At 42.7% G+C, this 13255-nt stretch overlaps 1 protein-coding gene across 1 annotated transcript in view; it reads right to left on the bottom strand.

The window, feature by feature from the left end:
• The window catches only part of LOC106600588 (kelch-like protein 24), a 59097-nt gene that overhangs the window by 7490 nt on the left and 38352 nt on the right, over positions 1-13255 (bottom strand). Inside the window, exon 6 of the mRNA XM_014192066.2 lies at positions 5559-5747. Within this exon, the coding sequence (XP_014047541.1) occupies positions 5559-5747 (189 nt within the window). The remainder of the gene's footprint in view (positions 1-5558; positions 5748-13255) is intronic.

Here is a 13255-nt window from a genome sequence, read left to right as displayed (position 1 = left end):
AGGATTATGCTGTGGGGATGTTTTTAAGTGAAGGAGTCTGAATACTTTCCGAATGCACTGTATATGATAAATATTACCCAACTACACTCTTGTAAAAATATATGTAGGATAGTAACAACTTGGTTGTATTTCTGATACAATGTATCATGTTCCTTATATAACTTCAAGGCTTGAAAACTATACAATTTATGCATTGAACTAAATTGTAATGAATAAATTATATAAATAAATACATTCATATTAAATAGAAAAAGAGCATCGGCCCAATGTGGGACGCCTACATGGGGCCAATATTTTAGTCCGCATTGGGCCAATGTGGGACGCCTACATGGGGCCAATATTTTAGTCCGCATTGGGCCAATGTGGGACACCTACATAGGGCCAATATTTTAGTCCGCATTGGGCCAATGTGGGTATGTTTGCTGGGAAAAGCTTTGTTCAGGCAAAGTGAGGGCTGTCTTCACCTAATATGGCCTGCCAACACTAGGCCACACTGGGCTACACTCAATGCTTTGGGGGCCAACGTGGAGTCGATGAACAAAGGCACATTGGCCCAATATTGGCAGCCTACATGGGCCAACATTTTAGCCTGCCTCGGGCCAACATCGTGCCAATGTGGACATGTTTGCTGGGAATACACAGGATAATGAGATATAAAGCTATTCAACAATTCGAACCCAGCCCAAGTGTGATCCCTGTGCTACCTGAGACTCAGACAGACTCAGAGACAGAGACACTGCAGCCTTTGTTGTCTGTGTCTGTGTGCATGTATCAGACACCACCAGTGGTTCAAAGAAGAGAATAGAGAAACCCTACTGCCATTCTAATTCCAGGAGATATGATTGTCCTAGATTTTGAGTTCGGTTTACATCCGGGCTCCAGCCACCTAACCAACAAAGGCTGTATGCAGTCTGCATAGGGGGTGTTCCTTACAATAGATAAACACAGAATCCTGCATGTCTGTGGAAAGCCCTGTCTGCTCTCTGTAAATATGATATACAGTAAAAGCGTATGTTCAAGACTACTGTCTAATCTAACAGTCTCTCAAACCATACTATTCTGTATTGACTAACTTCTAAGGCTCTAATTTCACTCATGTCTTTATCCTCTGGCAGATGCCTGCCACCAATACTTTCAGTCTTTGTGTGTCCTCAAACATAAAGCTTCTCCTTTAAATAACGCCCCACACATTTCTAACAGTATAGGCTAAAATGGGGAATATTCAAGACATAATATCACTAATATTGTTTAATCTAACTTCCCTGTATTCCGTGCTCACTCAACATCAACAAAACAAAGGAGATGATTGTGGACTTCAGGAAACAGCAGAGGGAGCACCCCACTATCCACATGGAAGGGACAGCAGGTGGAAAGTTTTAAGTTCCTGGGCGTACACAACACAGACAAATTGAAATTGTCCACTGACACAGACAGTGTGGTGAAGAAGGCGCAACAGTGCCTCTTCAACCTCAAGAGGCTGAAGAAATTTGACTTGTCACCCAAAACCCTGACAAACTTTTACAGATGCACAATCGAGAGCATCCTGTCGGGCAGAATCACAGCCTGGTACGGCAACTGCACCACCCTCAACTGCAAGGCTCTCCAGAGGGTGGTGCGGTCTGCACAACGCATTACCGGGGGCAAATTACCTGCCCTCCATGACACCTACAGCACCCAATGTCACAGGAAGGCCAAAAAGATCATCAAGGACAACAACCATCTGAGCCGCGGCCTGTTCACCCCGCTACCATCCAGAAGGCGAGGTCAGTACAGGTGCATCAAAGCTGGGACCGAGAGATTGAAAAACAGCTTCTATTTCAAGGCCACCAGACTGCTAAACAGCAATCACTAACTCAGAGAGGCTGCTGCCAACATTGAGACCCAATCACTGGCCACTTTAATAAATGGATCACTAGTCACTTTAAACAATGCCAATTTAAATAATGCCACTTTAACAATGTTTACATATCTTACATTACTCATATCACATGTACAGTTGAAGTCGGACATACACCTTAGCCAAATACATTTAAACTCAGTTTTTCACAATTCCTGACATTTAATCCTAGTAAAAATTCCCTGTCTTATGTCACTTACGATCACCACTTTATATTAAGAATGTGAAATGTCAGAATAATAGTAGACAGAATGATTTATTTTAGCTTTTATTTCTTTCATCACATTCCCAGTGGGTCAGAAGTTTACATACACTCAATTAGTATTTGGTAGCATTGCCTTTAAATTGTTTAACTTGGTGTCACGTTCTGACCTGTAAAGGTGTTATTTGTTAGTGTTTAGTATGGTCAGGACGTGGCAGGGGGTATTTTGTTTATATGTTTCGGGGATTGTTAGTCTATGTGTATAGACAAGGGGTGTTTGATTACAGTGGTCTAGAGTTTTGGTATATGTTCTATGTTAGGGCATTTTCTATGTTTATTCTGTTTCTATGTGCAGTTTTGTTCTTGACCTTCAATTGGAAGCAGCGGCTCCTCGTTGCTTCTGATTGAAGGTCCTATAATTAGGGGTTTGTTTGTATTGTGGATTGTGGGTAGTTGTATTCTGTTTTGTGCTTATCACCTGACAGAACTGTTAGTGTCGTGTCCGTTAATTGTATATTTGTTTCTCCTTCTTCAATATTAAAAAAGATGAGTATACACTTCCCTGTTGCGTCTTGGTCCTCCACACACGACACGCGTTACACTTGGGTCAAACATTTCGGGTAGCCTTCCACAAGCTTCCCACAATACGTTGGGTGAATTTTGGCCCATTCCTCCTGACAGAGGTGGTGTAACTGAGTCAGGTTTGTAGACCTCCTTGCTCGCACACGCTTTTTCAGTTCTGCTCACAAATTTTCTATAGGATTGAGGTCAGGGCTTTCTGATGGCCATTCCAATACTTGACTTTGTTGTCCTTAATCCATTTTGCCACAACTTTGGAAGCATGCTTGGGGTCATTGTCCATTTGGAAGACCCATTTGCAACCAAGCTTTAACATCCTGACTGATGTCTTGAGATGTTGATTCAATATATCCACATAATTTGCCATTTTCCTTCCTCATGATTCCATCTATTTTGTGAAGTGCACTAGTCCCTCCTGCAGCAAAGCACCCTCACAACATGATGCTGCCACCCCCGTGCTTCACGGTTGGGATGGTGTTCTTCGGCTGGCAAGCCGACCCCTTTTTCCTCCAAACATAACGATGGTCATTATGGCCAAACAGTTCTATTTTTGTTTCATCAGAACAGAGGACATTTCTCCAAAAAGTACGATCTTTGTCCCCATGTGCAGTGGCAAACCGTAGTCTGGGTTTTTTTATGGCGGTTTTGGAGCAGTGGTTTCTTCCTTGCTGAGTGGCCTTTCAGGTTATGTTGATATAGGACTCGTTTTACTGTGGATATAGATACTTTTGTACCTGTTTCCTCCAGCATCTTCACAAGGTCCTTTGCTGTTGTTCTGGGATTGATTTGCACTTTTCGCACCAAATACGTTAATCTCTAGGAGACAGAACGCGTCTCCTTCCTGAGCGGTATGACGGCTGAGTGGTCCCATGGTGTTTATACTTGCATACTATTGTTTGTACAGATGAACGTGGTACCATCAGGCGTTTGGAAATTGCTCCCAAGGATGAACCAGACTTGTGGAGATCTACAATTTTTTTTCTGAGGTCTTGGGTGATTTCTTTTGATTTTCCCATGATGTCAAGCAAAGAGGCACTGAGTTTGAAGGTAGGCATTGAAATAAATCCACAGGTACACCTCCAATTGACTCAATTGATGTCAATTAGCCTATCAGAAGCTTTTAAAGCCATGACATTTTCTAGAATTTTCCAAGCTGTTTAAAGGCACAGTCAACTTAGTGTATGTAAACTTCTGACTGTCACGTCCTGACCAGCAAAGGGTGTAGTTGTGTAGTATTTGGTCAGGACATGGCAGAAGATATCTGTGTATGTTTGTTCTGGGTTGTATGTTTCTATGTTGGTCTGTGTGGCTCCCGATCAGGGACAGCTGGTTATCGTTGTTCCTGATTGGGAGTCATATATTAGGTGTGTGTTTTTCACTTGGGTTTGTGGGTTGTTGCGCTAGCACTGCTATTATTTTTGTATGTATAGCCTGTTAGCCTGTCGTGAGTCGTTATTGTTTTTCCGTGTTTGCTTCATTCTTTACATTAAAAAGATGAGTATCCACATCCCGCTTGCATTTTGGTCCTCTCTACCCAACGACAGCCGTGACACTGACCCACTGGAATTGTGATACAGTGAATTATAAGTGAAATAATCTGTCTGCAAACAATTGTTGGAAAAATTACTTGTGTCATGCATAAAGTAGATGTCCTAACCGACTTGCCAAAACTATAGTTTGTTAACAATACATTTGTGGAGTGGTTGAAAAACGAGTTTTAATGACTCCAACCTAAGTGTATGTAACCTTCCGACTTCAACTGTATTTTATACCATCTATTGCACCTTGCCTATGCCGCTTGGCCATCGCTCATCCATATACTTATATGTACATATTCTCATTCACCCCTTTAAATCTGTGGGTATTAGTTAGTTGTTGGGGAATTTTTAGATTACTTGTTAGATATTACTGCACTGTCGGAACTAGAATAACAAGCATTTCTGCTAACCATGTGTATGTGACCAATAAGATTGGAATTGATCCATTATGACCACCACTGTAGTCTTGGCCCTTCACTAGTCCTCCATCTAGCTATAGCTGGGTGTGGTGATATCCCTTGCCTAGTCCTCCATCCTCCCTCCAGCTATAGAGCCATTCCCTGGTCCTCCATCCTCCCTCCAGCTATAGGTATGTTCGGTGATATACCTTCCCTAGTCCTCCATCCTCCCTCCAGCTATAGGGCCATTCCCTAGTCCTCCATCCTCCCTCCAGCTATAGGGCCATTCCCTAGTCCTCCATCCTCCCTCCAGCTATAGGGAGGTGTGGTGATATTGCTCTCTGGCTGATGTCACAACACCTCCAATGACAACTGATGAACTATAAAAGGTGTCTCATTAAACCTCATTAAAATATTGCCTATTGCATATTTTAGCATGGAAAACATGGTTTGACTCATCTGACTCTGGTTTCACTAACTGTACTTGATCTGAATAAACCTCCACCTTATTCAACCCTTGTGTTGTAATGTCAGTCTGGGTTATTAGACAGTGTTATTGGATCGAGGTGTAGGGTAGGCGCAAATCTCACAAGTACTTGATTCCAAAATCACAATCCCTGTTTATTGTTATGAATGCATAAGGGGAGGGGTGGTGATGGTGGTGGTGGTGGAGACAGAGGGTTGTTGATGTACTGTATAAGTGTAACTGTTATGAACTGTGGAAAGAATTTCCTCTTGAATGACAAATAAGCACAGTAAAGGTAAGTTAACAACATTCATTCATTACTGGGATTTATAAGTTCATATCTGAAAGGTATGGTGTAGGTGTGTATCAAACCTTTTCTATTATCCATGTTTATCTAACGTGTGGTGTATCTACGAAAGGTAAAGGTGCATCTTAGCCAGTTATCCATGTGTATGGTGTACCCTATGGGTCTACCCACCTTATCAGAGCAAGTGTTGTCATCGGGCCCTCCCCCGATGACAAAGAGCTTCCCAGCACAGCTGGACACGGCCGGAGAACTGACTGCCTCCTTCATGGGAGCCACCTCTGTCCAGCGGTTAGAGAAGGAGTCATAGCACTCCACACTGCTCAGACGACTCTGACCGTCATACCCTCCCACTGCATAGACCTGTACAGAGAACACACATATAATCACAGTGGTTAGAACAATATTGATTAGCGTTTGCATTGGCTACAATGCACACACACCTCTGGTAAGAATTCCACTGCCAAGAGTGTTCAACCTGTGCACACACAAAATCGTGCCTAAACACTGCATATACAGTACCAGTCAAACGTTTGGACACACCTACTCATTCAAGGGTTTGTCTTTATTTTACCATTTTCTACATTGTAGAATAATAGTGAAGACATCAGAACTATGAAATAACACATATGGAATCATGCAGTAACCAAAAAAAGTGTTAAACAAATCAAAATATATTTTATATTTGAGATTCTTCAAATAGCTACCCTTTGCCTTGATTACAGCTTTGCACACTCTTGGCATTCTCTCAACCAGCTTCATGAGGTAGTCACCTGGAATGCATTTAAATTAACAGGTGTGCCTTGTTATAAGTTAATTGACCTTAATTGAAATGCATTTCAGATGACTACCTCATGAAGCTGGTTGAGAGAATGACAAGAGTGTGCAACAAGGCAAAGGGTGGCTACGTTGAAGAATCTTAAATATATCATATATTTTGATTTGTTTAACACTTTTTTGGTTACTGGTACTGCATGACACATACGAACGCACGCACGCACCCATGCATGCATGCACAGTGCCATTGTCTGTGGCATAGAGACAGGTTTGTTTACAAGAAGCCACTGTTCCATGTGTGTATACCAGTTCCTGCCTCTTGAGGTAGAACCGGTCAATCCGGTAAACGGTATAAGATGACATGATTCATGCTTTTTTTTTAAAGTATTATTTCACCTTTATTTAACCAGGTAGGCCAGTTGAGAAAAAGTTCTCATTTACAACTGCAACCTGGCCAAGATAAAGTGCGACAAAAACTACAACACAGAGTTACACATGGAATAAACAAATGTACAGTCCAATAACACAATAGAAAAGTCTATATACAATGTGTGCAAATGAAGTAAGATTAGGGAGGTAAGGCAATAAATAGGCCATAGTGGCAAAATAATTACAATTTAGCAATTATACACTGGAGTGATAGATGTGCAGAAGATTCATGTGTAATTAGAGATACTGGGGTGCAAAGGGGCAAAAAAATAAATAACAGTATGGGGATGATGTAGTTGGGTGGGCTATTTACAGATAGGCTATGTACAGGTGCAATGATCTGTAAGCTGCTCTGACAACTGATGCTTAAAGTTAGTGAAGGATATGAGTCTCCAGCCTCCAGACGAGGAAATGGCTTTGGGGGTGACCAGTGAAATATTCCTGCTGGAGTGCGTGCTACGGGTGGGTGCTGCTATGGTGACCAGTGAGCTGAGATAAGGCGGGGCTTTACCTAGCAAAGACTTATAGATGACCTGGAGCCAGTGGGTTTGGCGACGAATATTAAGCGAGAGCCAGCCAACGAGAGCATACAGGTTGTAGTGGTGTGTAGTATTGGGGCTTTGATGACAAAACGGATGGCACTGTGATAGACTGCATCCAATTTGCTGAGTAGAGTGTTGGAGGCTATTTTGTAAATGACATCGCCGACGTCAAGGACCGGTAGGATAGTCAGTTTTACGAGGGTATGTTTGGCAGCATGAGTGAAGGATGCTTTGTTGCGAAACAGAAAGCTGATTCTAGATTTAATTTTGGATTGGAGATGCTTAATGTGAGTCTGGAAGGAAAGTTTCCAGTCCAACCAGACACCTATGTATTTGTAGTTGTCCACATATTCTAAGTCAGACCCGTCCAGAGTAGTGATGGACGGAAGGAGAGTTGTATGGCATTGAAGCTCATCTGGAGGTTAGTTAACACAGTGTCCAAAGAAGGGCCAGAAGTATACAGAATGGTGTCGTATGCGTAGAGGTGGATCAGAGAATCACCAGCAGCAAGAGCGACATCATTGATGTATACAGAGAAAAGAGTCGGCCCGAGAATTGAACCCTGTGGCACCCCCATAGAGACTGCCAGAGGTCCAGACAACAGGCCCTCTGATTTGACACACTGAACTCTGTCTGAGCGTAGTTGGTGAAGCAGGCGAGGCAGTCATTTGAGAAACCAACTATATATGACTTCATTACAACTGGCACCATAACCCTCCTATTTGTGTGTGTGTCACGGGTAATACATTAAAGACATAGCAGACAGTAACCACATCAGATAAACTAGCTCTTCAACTCAATCACACTACATCTCACACTGCGCACGCACACGCACATACACACATACAATTTCCAAATTCCGGTATGGAGTGGATGGCTGATTCAAACTCATCTTTGTCACAGCAGTGTGAGTCCTATTTCATGTTCAGAACCTTTGATTGTGAATTCATTGGGTTTCACATATCTTTCACCCGAGTCATTCATGTAAAACCGAAGTTTTCCGTGAAATACCATGAGAACATTGTTTAGTCACCAATACATCAGATAATGACAGGCTCACCATTTAGTCATTTTAACTACCATTTAATCCAATAGCAAAAAATACACATTTCAAAACTGTTCTTTTTTAACTGCTGAATAGAAGAAATTGTCAATGGTAAATATAATTTTCCATACAGTATTTGACTATAACTTACTTGACAGTCCCCTGGTGGTTGATGTTAATGGGTTCAAAGCATATCAATTCAGTAAGGTTGAGGTAAAACTGAAGGATGTGGATGGGTGCCAGAGAGACAGAGAGCAGACAGTCTGACTGGTTCAACTGATATACAAACACATCAACACGTCTCTTATGCAACCTGTTGCCTCTTGGCTGTTCCCGCCTCTCTTCTACATAGGCAGGTGAACAGGTAGAGAGGAAGAGAGGGAGGGAGATCGCAAGGGAGGATGAGAGAGGGGGTGGAGGTAGAGATTAAGAGAGAAATAGGAAGAAAGGAAAGAGAGACAGAGACTTGCTATTGAGAAAGGCCGCCGTAGGCAGACCTGGCTATCAAGAGAAGACATGTGAACTATGTGAACACTGCCCACAAAATGAGGTGGAAACTGAGCTGCCAAATATATGACAATATTAGAGACATATATTTCCCTCAGATTAGACAGATCCACAAAGAATTCGATAACAAACCCAATTTTGATAAACTCCCATATCTACTGGGTGAAATACCACAATGTGACATCATAGCAGCAAGATTTGAGACCTGTTGCCACAAGAAAAAGGCAACCAGTGAAGAACAAACACCATTGTAAATACAACCTATATTTATGTTTATTTTCCCTTTTGAAATTTAACTATTTGCACATCGTTACAACTGTATGTAGACATAATAGGACATTTGAAATGTCTTTATTCTTTTGGAACTTCTGTGAGTGTAATGTTTACTGTTAATTTTTATTGTTTATTTCACTTTTGTTTATTATCTACTTCACTTGCTTTGGCAGTGTTAACAAATGTTTCCCATGCCAATAAAGCCGTTAAATTAAAATTGAATTGAACTAGACACTTCTAGAGAAACAGAGAAGGTAAGCAAGAGACAAATAAAGGACAAAGAGATGGGGGAGGAGGAAGAGAGCGGGAAAGAGAAATGAGAGGGAAGCTGACTGAACACCTGGTTATTTGCATAGCAACTGAGCCAGTTAATAAATTCTGCCTACTTTCCAAACTGGGAAAAAAAGAATAATATATATACATATATATATATATATATATATATATATATATATATATATATATAGGGAGAGAGAGAGAGGTAGAGAAATATTGCTACTGTAGGTATTTTTTATGTGTTCGTATGTGTGCGTGTTCAAACCATGCACCATGCTACCCACAGGAGTCAGAGCAGAGCCACGTGCTGCTAACAACAGGACAGACCAACACCCCTGTTTCCCCTCCATTTCACACAATCTCCTTAAACAAATGCAACAGATATGACTCACAGAAGATATATAGTATGTACACAGAACAAAAATATAAAACGCAACATGCAACAATTTCAAAGATTATACTGAGTTACTGTTCATATAAGGAAATCAGTCGATTGGGAATACTGATATGCATCTGTTGGTCATAGATACCTTTAAAAAAAAGGTATGGGTGTGGATCAGAAAACCAGTCAGTATCTGGTGTGACAATCATTTGCCTCACACATCCCCTTCGCATAGAGTTGACCAGGTTGTTGACTGCCCACTGAAGTTGGTTACAATGCCAAACTGCAGTCAGGTCAAGACCCTCCCGTTAAAACTTGAGACATCTGTGGCATTGAGTGGTGTGACAAATCTTCACATTTAGAGTGGCCTTTTATTGTCCCAAAACAAGGTGCACCTGTGTAATGATCATGCTGTTTAAACAGCTTCTTGACATGCCACAGTGACTCGGTCAATAAGAAAGTGGTCAGATGAAGCAGATGCTAAGCTAAAGGACTGTTCTGCTAGCACAGACTGGAATATGTTCCGGGATTCTGCCGATGGCATTGAGGAGTACACCACATGAGTCACTGGCTTCATCAATAAGTGCATCAATGACGTCGTCCCCACAGTGACCTTACGTACCCCAACCAGAATCCATGGATTACAGGCAACGTCTGCACTGAGCTAATGGCTAGAGCTGCCGCTTTCAAGGAGCGGGACTCTAACCCGGAAGCTTATAAGAAATCCCGCTATGGCCTCTGACGAACCATCAAACAGGCAAAGCTTCAATACAGGACTATGATTGAAATGTACTACATCGGTTCCGACACTCGTTGGATGTGGCAGGGCTTCCAAACTATTACAAAGGGAAGCATAGCCGCAAGCTGCCCAGTATCAGCTAAATTACTTCTATGTTGGCTTCGAGGCAAGTAACACTGAAACATGCATGAGAGCATCAGCTGTTCCGGACAACTGTGTGATCACGCTCTCTGTAGCCAATGTGAGTAAGACCTTTAAACAGGGCCAGACGGATTACCAGGACGTGTACTCTGAGCATGCGCTGACCAAATGGCAAGTGTCTTCACCGACATTTTAAACCTGTCCCTGACTGGGTCTGTAATACCAACATGTTTCAAGCAGACCACCATAGTCCCTGTACCCAAGAACACTAAGGTAACCTGCCTAAATGACTACTGACCCGTAGAACTCACGTCTGTAGCCATGAAGTGCTTTGAAAGGTTGGCCATGGCTCACATCAACAACATTATCTCAGAAACCCTAGACCCACTCCAATTTGCATACCACCCCAACAGATCCACAGATGATGCACTCTCTTTAACTCAACACTGCCCTTTCCCACCTGGACAAAAGCAACACCTATGTGAGAATGCTATTCATTGACTACAGTTCAGCGTTCAACACCATAGTGCCCTCAAAGCTAATCACTAAGCTAAGGACCCTGGGACTAAACACCTCACTCTGCAACAGGATCCTGGACTTCCTGGCGGTAAGAGTAGGTAACAAAACATCCGCCACACTGCTCCTCAACACGAGGGTCGCTCAGGGGTGCGTGCTCAGTCCCTTACTGTACACCCTGTTCACTCATGACTGCATGGCCAGGCACGACTCCAACACCATCATCAAGTTTGCCAATGACACAACAGTAGAAGGCCTGATCAACAATGAGACAACCTATAGGGAGGAGTTCAAAGACCTGGCCATTTGGTGCCAGGACAACAAACTCTCCCTCAACGTGATCAAGACAAAGGAGACGATTGTGGACTACAGGAAAAGGAGGACCGAGCAAACCCCCATTCTCATCGACAGGGATGTAGTTGAGCAGGTTGAGAGCTTCAAGTTCCTTGGTGTCCACATCACCAAGAAACTATCATGGTCTAAACACACTAAGACAGTCGTGAAGAGGGCACGACAAATCCTATTAGAACAGGAGACTGAAAAGACTTGGCATGGATCCTCAGATCCTCAAAAGGTTCTACAGCTGCACCATCGAGAGCATCCTGACGGGTTGCATCACTGCCTGGTATGGCAACTGCTCGGCCTCCGACCGCAAGGCACTACAGAGGGTAGTGCATACGGCCCAGTATATCACTGGGGCCAAGCTTCCTGCCATCCAGGACCTCTATACCAGGCGGTGTCAGAGGAAGCCACCCTAGTCATAGACTGTGCTCTCTGCTACCACACGGCAAGCGGTACCAGAGCGCCAAGTCTAGGTCCAAAAGGCTTCTTAACAGCTTCTATCCCCTAGCCATAAGACAGCTAATCAAAGGGCTACCCAGACTATTTGCATTGCCCCCCCCCCCCTTTTACGCTGCTGCTACTACTATCTGTTTATTAACTATGCATAGACACTTTAATAATTCTACCTACATGTACATATTACCTCAATTACCTCGACTAACCAGTGCCCCCGCACATTGACTCTGTACCGGCACCCCCTGTATATAATTATTTGTTACTTTTATTTAAAAAATGTTACTTAACACTTTCTTAAAACTTCTTACAGCATTGTTGGTTAAGGGCTTGTAAGTAAGCATTTCACTGTAATGTCTACACCTGTGGTATTCGGCGCATGTGACAAATCCTATTTGATTTGATCTACCCCTCCTAGACTTGCTTTCAATGAGAATAAACTATCTAGAACTCAACTTTCTATGTGAATTTGATTGGGTCGCCCAAGAAGTTACATATTGTGGCTTGTCTGGTTTCACAAAAATAACTGAATGGTGTCAGCTATTTTGATTATTTTTTAACTTGACATCATTTTGTTTTATTTGATGACTTCATTATTTAATTCCAATTAATCATCTAATCTTTTTAGAGCTGCTGCCTATGCTGTCTGACAAATTCCCAATTTCAGTAGTTCTTCAAAGTAAATAAGGTATACTTTTATGACTGCTGAATGCCAACAGTCAATCAATTAGATAATGGATTTTCAGGTAGAGATGGACTACATATACAAAAGTATGTGGACACCCCTTTAAATGTCTGGATTCGGCTATTTCAGCCAAACCCGTTGCTGACAGGTGTATAAAACCAAGCACACAGCCATGCAATCTCCATAGTAAAACATTGGCAGTAAAATGGCCCATATGGTAGAGCTCCGTGACTTTCAACGTGGCATCGTCATAGGATGCTACCTTTCCAACAAGTCAGTTTGTCAAATTTCTGCCCTGCTAAAGCTGCCCCGGTCAACTGTAAGTGCTGTTATTGTGAAGTGGAAACATGTAGGAGCAACAACGGATCAGCCGCCAAATGGTAGACCACACAAGCTCACATAACGGGACCGCCGAGTGCTGAAGCACGTAATGGCTGGAGTAGTGTAAAGCTCGCCGCTATTGGACTCTGGAGTAGTGGAATCGTGTTCTCTGGAGTGATGAATCCCGCTTCACCATCTGGCAGAATCTAAGTTTGACGGATGCCAGGAGAACGCTACCTGCCCCAATGCATAGTGCTAACTGTTAAGTTTGGTGGTGGAGGAATAATGGTCTGGGGCTGTTTTTCATGGTTTAGGCTAGGCCCCTTAGTTCCAGTGAAGGGAACACTTAATGCTACAGGATACAATGACATTCTAGCAGATTCTATGCTTCCAACCTTGTGGCAACAGTTTGGGGAAGGCCTTTTCCTGTTTCAGCATGACAA

The sequence above is a fragment of the Salmo salar genome, chromosome ssa03, assembly GCF_905237065.1.
Source record: "Salmo salar chromosome ssa03, Ssal_v3.1, whole genome shotgun sequence".
NCBI lineage: Eukaryota > Metazoa > Chordata > Actinopteri > Salmoniformes > Salmonidae > Salmo > Salmo salar.
This window is presented reverse-complemented; position numbering and strand designations above follow the sequence as displayed.